Source organism: Triticum aestivum, chromosome 4A (assembly GCF_018294505.1).
Source record: "Triticum aestivum cultivar Chinese Spring chromosome 4A, IWGSC CS RefSeq v2.1, whole genome shotgun sequence".
Classification (NCBI taxonomy): Eukaryota; Viridiplantae; Streptophyta; class Magnoliopsida; order Poales; family Poaceae; genus Triticum; species Triticum aestivum.
The window spans coordinates 34,278,600-34,286,472 of NC_057803.1; the positions used below are offsets into that span (position 1 = coordinate 34,278,600).

Genomic DNA, 7,873 nt, shown 5'->3' on the forward strand with positions numbered 1-7,873 from the left:
CAGCTAGTGGAAACATCCTTTTTAACCACGCGTGCGAGGGGGGGGCAGCCTCATCCACTTCTCCCGTCCACATCTGCCCCCCCACCACTTCCTTTGCTTCCTCGTCGGCGACCGCAAACCCTAGCGCGCCCATGGGCCTCTTCGGCAGCAGCAATGGCAAGGGCACCCCCGACGCCTCGTCCTCCCGTACTCCCCCTCCCCCTCCTCCTCCGTCGGCGCCGTGTTTCCGCCCTGGTCACCGGCGCCTGCACATCCCGGTGCACCAAGCGCGGTGACACTGGGAGTACAGGTAGCCACTGCCATACCCCGATGTCACGCTTCCGCACCATTGGCATCTGGATCCGTAGCGGATCCCGGTGCCGGCGGTTCCGCGGTACCAGCGGGCGCACGACGACGAGGTGCGCAGGCGCCGCGCGCAGCTCACGCCGGAGCAGCGTCGGCTGCCAGAGTACGCCGCCGACTCCTCCAACTGGGAGGCATGGTTCGCCCTCGAACACGAGGAGCAATGACGCTCGGATGTCGACGCCGTCCCGTCACCGTTCCCACTGCCGCCCCCGCAGGTAGAGCTGGAGGACATGGAGGCGGAGGCGGAGTACCAAGCCGTTCTCGAAGAGGCCCTGCAGCACGCGCTGGAGGCTATCCGCCTCGAGGAGGACGCGCATTGGGATGGGCTGGAGCAAGCCCTTGCCCTATCGACGGCGGGGGCTCCGCCCACACCCCGCTCTTCGTGCCGCCACCGTCACCGCCCGTCCAGCCCAAGCCGGAGCCGGAGCCGGAGCCAACACGGAAGCACTCCCCGCCTCCACCCACTTGGCTGGAGGAGGCCTACTCGTGGACGGGTCAGTACCGCGAGTGGGTGAACGCGCCTCCCGTCCACTTCACCGCGACGCCAGAGCAAGAGACGGCCCACCTCGAGCGCTGGAAGAAGCACTGGCTCCGCCAGGAGCATGCCGACGGCGAGGAGCACATGCGCTACGAGGCCATGCTCCAACATGACGGGGAGGCGCTCCGGCTCAAGGAGGAGGAGGAGGAGCACGCGCGGCTGGCCGCAATGCCGCCGCCCCAACAGACGCCGGAGGAGGCTGCCCTGACAGCGTACCAGGCGGTGTTCGGGTGGGCTGACCCTGCTCCGGTCTTCATCGACCTCACCGACGACGGTGGCATCGACGACAAGGGTAAGGGCAAGGCCGACGACGTCTAGAGCGGTGTGCGGGACGGCAGCAGGCGGGCGCAGACTTTTTAATATTTTATTTAATGTTTAATTTAGGGATGGCAATGGGTAGGGTATGGGCGGGTATAACCTCCTTCTGCCCAAACCCATACCCACAGAAACTTTCTATACCCACCCACTTCAATACCCATGGGCATAAATTGACACCCATGCCCATACCCATCGGGTATCCTATACCCAATGGATATCCAGTGAATATAATGTGTAACATTTAAATTTTAAAAAGGTGGACAAATGTGTTTAAAAATTAAGTGATGATGGTTGAGCAGTATATCACTGTCACGGCCTCCTCATGTGGGTGGCCCCTTGGGAGCATAAGGGAGTATGAGCGGCAGTTGGTGGAAGCCGACATAGTGGCAGGCGGTGGTGGGAATTGGGGATCACTTGATCGAGAGTTGGACGACAGTCCAATAGACAAGATTTGCTATTTCATCTTTTTGAAGGGATTTAGAGTTGGGCCATAGAAGTTGGATGTTGACCAACATGACATAGGAGTTATTTTCATTTATTAGTTTTTTATGGGTATCCATTGGGTTATTCATGGGCACAAGTTCATACCCATGCCCTATCCATATATTTTGCGGGTATGGATACCCATTACTCATGGGTATAAAATCTCTCCAAGTCTTGCCCATGTCTATTGTTTTCAGGTAAAGTACCCGCGGGTACCCATGTCCATGGGTAAAACTGCCATCCCTAGTTTAATTAGATCTACGTGGACTTTGGCCGGCGTTTAACCGACCACTTATGTTTAATTATGTTATTATGTTTATTTCATACAATTTATTTATTTATTTTCACGCCTGTATATTTGAGTCGGCCTTCCGTTGGACCGTCAAGTCTACCCATTTTAAAATACGGACGCACACGTCCACTTAACCGATTCAAACAGACAAAATGGGTATAAAGTGCGCGTGCGTTTGGGTCGTCCTGCTCTTAGTGACAGGAAACCCGCACAATCGTAGAACAATTTAGCAACATCAGTATTTCCATTTATTTTAACAAGACTCAACATCAGTATTGCACGGAAAACTCCACAAACGCTGTCGCTGTCACTGATCATTTCCCACCCAGTTCCACAGTCCACACCACTCTTGCGTTGCCGGCTCGTCCTGACCTCCTCCACCCTCCCAACCCCCACCCTCGCGTCACACATTTCGCACTATAAACTTGCGATCCCGGCCTCATTTACGCCACAACACACTGCACCGGCCGTGCGCGTCGCTCGTCACCCATGGCCAAGCGCCTCTTCCACTCTTGCCGCTCCCCGTCCGCCGCCGCCGTGGTCACCCCCGCCACCAACCTCCTCGCCAAGCACCACTCGCCGGCCTTCACGCCCCCCGCCGGCGGATGCTGTCCGCGCGGCCTCACTCACCGGCGGCCGCTGCCACCGGAGACCTGCGGCGCCATGCGCTGCGCTGCCGACTACACTGCCGACGACCTCCCTCCGGCCCGCGGAACGCCCGCCTACCGCTGGCTGAAGAGCTCCCACTGGCACGTCATCGAGGCCGCCACCGACGGCGACGACACGCCCCGCCTCAAGATCGACGCGCGGCGCCGGCTGCGGCGCTCCCGGCGCCGCCGCCGGCTCCACCGCAAGGCGGCCATAGAGAGCCTGTCGTCCGGCGACAGCGGGTGGTTCAGCAGCAGCGAGGAGCCGAGCGCGTACAGCAGCCGCAGCGTCGAGGCGGAGGCGACGCTGGTCACGTCCACCGCGACGGAGACCTCGTCGGGCGTGAGCGGGAGCTCCGGCGCCGTGGCGGCGACCGCTGAGGCGCGAGCGGAGGCGGTGGTGGCCGGGAGCTTCGCGGTGGTGAAGCGCTCGGACGACCCCCGGGCGGACTTCCGGCGGTCCATGGCGGAGATGGTGGTGGGCCGCGGCATCTACGACGCCGACGGGCTGGAGCGCCTGCTGCGGTGCTTCCTGGCGCTGAACGACCAGCGCCACCGCCGCGACATCGTCGACGCCTTCGGCGACGTGTGGGAGGCCGTGTTCGCCAGCCCGCTGCCGCACGGCGCCGTCACGTCCGCGCCTGCCGCGAGCTGCCGCGCGGCCGCCGCAGGGGCGCCTCGTCAGTAGGAGTGCAGAGCACGCATGGCCACCCTGTAAAATGTGATTATGTGTGGTACATGTGGTAGACTAGACGTACGTACGTATGTAAATTACTAGTACTCTATGTTCTTTCTTCTTTGGGTTTGCGGCCGTGGCCGCCTTCCTCCCGGTTGCTTGCATGCCACTTCATCTTTGCAGTGTGGAAATGGGCGCGCGACTACTCGGATGGGATTGGACGTGAACAGGGAGCGTCTCTCTGCACACATGCCTATTTCTCGATCTCAGCTCTCAGCTCTCAGCTCTCAGCTCATCTCCGAATTCTGTAAGAATATAAGTTGCTCTGGTGAATCATATTTTACTACATCCTGCAAATTGGGTTTTCCAGTTTCATGTTGGAAAAGAAAATGCTCACTATCTAACTATGCTTCTTGCTCTTCTATTTTTGTTTAGTTTTTTTCATCATATAACTCATTTTGTCTTTACCGAAAGAAAAACGGAACTCATTTTGTGTGGCATGGAAAGGTGTGGCGCAGTAGTACCACCACACGACTCAGGGGCGAATCTACTAGAGGGCTTGCAAGAATTTTTTTTACTACTAGTTTCATGGCTCAATTCAACCACTTGCAAGCCCAACCCAACAGATATTGGTATGATACAGGCTTTTGAGCCCACCCTCCAATTTCTGTCTAGATTCGTCACTGACACGACTCGAGGAAATAGACCTAGTACTCGTTGGATTGTTTGTCTCTTCATTTATTAGCGATTTTGCAGCCATGATCGGGGACAGCGATAAGCCATTTGACCCAAAGTGTGATGTGATGTTGCACCCCTAAGATTAGATGGAAGTGGACAAACAAAGAGGCCAATCCCCAAAGTGGTTTCAAATAGTTTCGGCCCGGTATGGGCTCGTTTGGTTCAAAGGAATTCTATAGGATTTTCAAAGGATTAGCAATTTTTTCTACATTGCTCTTTGATTTATAACATTGGATTTCATTAGGATTTTTTCTACGAAACCTTTTACTGCATTTCATAGGAAATCTAACCTTCATTTCAAATTTTTTTATAATTTCTTTGTTTTTCTGTGGCATCAAACACTTCTTGCTAATCCTATAAAATTCAAGTGGGCATGCCACTTCAATCCTATACTTTTTTCATCTTTGGGTTTTCATTATCCTGCGAATCAAAAAGGCACAATATATTTAGGCATACTGAGTACTACTTCTTCTGTTTTTAAATATAAGTTTTTTTAAAGATTCCACTATAAAAACTACATTAGAATGTATATAGACATCTTTTAGATTATAAGTTCACTTATTTTACTCCGTAGGTAGTGAAGTTTCTTAAAAGACTTATATTTAAGAACGAAGGGAGTACTAGCTATTCTTGGCGCTTTGCTAAACTGATGATAGATTATGCATGCTTGACGACTAAGTCTGTACCACACTGCATGGACATTATCCAGATCCGGAGATCATTCAATCTCCCGAAGAAGTCTGTAGTAGAAAGAAAGCAAACAGTTGATGTGATATGATTTGATGCGACCTACATTTACAGAGACTGGTCTGCACTGCACCTTGCGCATAGAGTTTGAAGATCTCAAAGCGCCTTTATTCACGCTTCCCTTGACCTAGAGCTCTGTGTTCCCCGTCGTGTTTGAGTAGCCTCATCTTTGCATGTCTGTATAAGAATTAAAAAGTCACCCCAGGGTCTTTTGCTGATCTTTCCTCCGGGCAGCTCCTCTGATCCATAGGATGGGATCCGCGGGAGTAGACATGAAAGATTTCAGGACCTCTTTGGTCCACTGGACTTCTAAAACACAGGAATAGTAGAGACAATGAGCCCCTCTTTGATCCAAAGGGTTAAAAAAAAAAAGGAGGATACTAATCCTTAGGATTTTTTTCCCTACATATGTTGTTTGATTTATAGGATTACAATCCATAGGATTCACTTGTACGAGTAGTTTTCATAGGAAAATTTCCATCCACTCTAATCTTATGTGAAGAATTCTATGTTTTTCCTGCACACAATCAAACATTCATACTAATCATGTAGAGTAGGACTGAAGATGACATGCCATTTCATTTCTGTATTTTTTTTCCCGTTCTTGTGTTCTACAAATCCTGTGAATCAAGGAGGCCCTCTGAATTGAAGTGACATGCCATGCTACTGGATTAATATGAGGTGCCATCTGGATTCAACGGATTTGTTACCCTAGATACATCTGTTTGAGCGACAAATAATATTGATTCGACGGAGTAAAAAAATTCAAAGGATTCTAATCATTAGGATTTTCATTTTGTTTGATTCATACGAATATATTTCATAGAATTTTTTTCTTAGGATTTCCATCCACTTGTACATCATGTGAAGAATCCTACACTTCTTAGCACAATCAAACCCTCATAGTAAAAATAAATTTTGTACTATGAAAACTAGTACAAATAAATCCTAAGGAAAATTTTCTACGAAATAGAGTCCTACGAATCAAACAACCCACATAGAAAACGAAATACTAAGGGTTAGAATCCTTCGAAATTTCTTAACAAATCCTTTGAATCCAAAATTTTCCTATAAGTATTTTGGAATAGAGGAAGTATAAGTTTTGAAACCTACATCAATTAACATAGAAGGTATTTAATACAACAGATTAAAACCACATAAATTGTACAAAGAAATTTTAAGTGGATGGAAACTTGGCGCCAAAACATAGTACGAAGAATTTCTTAGGATCTCCCCCAAGGATGACGATTCTGCAAATCAAACAACCATTATTCCATTCCCTCCCCATTCAGCAATGTGTCACCCCAAGCCAACACACGAGGGAAGGGCACATTCAAAAACACCATGTCCTCCCAGGTGGCTAGTGATGCTGAGAAGCCAAATCAATGCACCGGCACTTGCTCCACTCGGAGATGACCCTGTTGTACGAGACGATGCTGAAGGATGGCAACCGGCCGTTTGAAGGGTAGATGATGTCGTCGAATGTATGCAGCTCAAGGATGATCAAACTGGGAGGAGGAACGCTGGCTCGTAGCTGAGAGACATCAATGACTAGATGGATTTTAGCGTGCTCGGCAACCAACTTGTATGCCACCTGACCCACCCATTATATAGAACCCATCTTATAGTGAAAGTTCCGATTTGTGGTTTGCATGCGGGGTGAGGCTAAATTTCGTGTTTTGAGCCTTTTCTGAAACCTATTCGAGATTTGACCCTAGTTTGAATTTTTTTCAAGATCTGACCCTTTTGCTACTGCGAGTGACCATGGCGGTAGGGTAGGGTTGCATGCCCTACCACCAAAAACCTCTTAAATATTGAACACAGTGCATGCTCGTGCCTACCGCTAAGCACTTTGGCGGTAGGGTTATGCACGCTACGACCAGCCCGGTTGGCGGTAGCGATATTTCCTACCGCCAAAGTCCCTGGCGGTAGGCTGTTAGACCCTACCGCCATGGACTCTGGCGGTAGCAAAAGGGTCAGGTCTCGATTTTTTTTCAAACTAGGGTCAAATCTTGAATAGGTTTCAGAAAACGGTCAAAACACGAAAATTTGCCGCGGGGTGATATGAGATGATGAGTAGGAATGCCACCAACTGCAAAAACCTTCTGGCTCCGTCCTCATTCCTACAAACCCTCATAATCATAATTCACAACTTCCTCACTCTCGTCCTCAATAATCATGTTATGCATGATCACACATGATGTCATGATCATCGAGAGCATATTCCGTTTCTAGAATCTAGTTGGTCCATGCGTAGTAGCAAAAGGGGATTGTGACACCTTAAATGTCCGCTCACATCCTCCTAACAATCGCTTGAGAATTTGCGTTGTGAATTCTCGAGGTGTTTGATATAGCCTTGAATGTGGCCGTTGTCGAATATATCCCACATGCTAGGTATTTTAGCACTGTGAACTTGTGATGATTAGCTTCAAACTCCACCGATAGTGCCTCTTCACAGGCTAACCTAGAGAAGAGACGCGAGCGTTCACAACACATATGTCGTCGCAAGGACCATACATCCCAAAGTAGGCATGCCAAATCAATACTTCCTAGTGAGGAACGATTTCAAGGATCCTTGAATCATGGACATGGCCACTGAATTGCCTACATCATGTCGCAAGGCAATTCTCCGGTTTCCATAGCATACAACCTATGGATCCAAGCATCCCTAGGAACGCTCTAGCTTTATTCATTGCCAGAAGCCTCCAAGTGACTCATGTACCAGGGGCCCTCACGTACCCTTGTCCAAATATCACAGTCACTGCTTCACAGAGCGCTTCATGCTTTGGATGGTTGTATTCTCCCCATTTTGTAGGTACCGATCAATGTAATCTGCAAGTACACCATATGTGATCGTGCAGAATGTTGATGTGATCTTCTAATAAGGATTGTGACTAAGAGTTCGATTACAATTTTTTTGCTGCTTGAAGTATCAAACTTGGCTCTCAGCAACATACATAACGCGTCTAAGCAAATTAGGTTAAATTTAGAACCAACATCCGGCGTGTTCAAGTGGATTAACAGGGTTTGGATCAAATAATGTGCGATAAGTGCACAACGGCCTTCCTGCCTTCTTCAACGAATTTCTG

At 49.6% G+C, this 7,873-nt stretch overlaps 1 protein-coding gene across 1 annotated transcript; it reads left to right on the forward strand.

Moving 5' to 3' along the window:
• Positions 1–2,346: 2,346 nt before the first annotated feature.
• On the forward strand, positions 2,347–3,693 carry LOC123081685 (transcription repressor OFP7-like). The gene has a single exon (XM_044504236.1). It carries the CDS (start codon positions 2,466–2,468, stop codon positions 3,309–3,311), a length of 846 nt encoding a protein of 281 aa, XP_044360171.1. The 5' UTR covers positions 2,347–2,465; the 3' UTR covers positions 3,312–3,693.
• Positions 3,694–7,873: the final 4,180 nt, after the last annotated feature.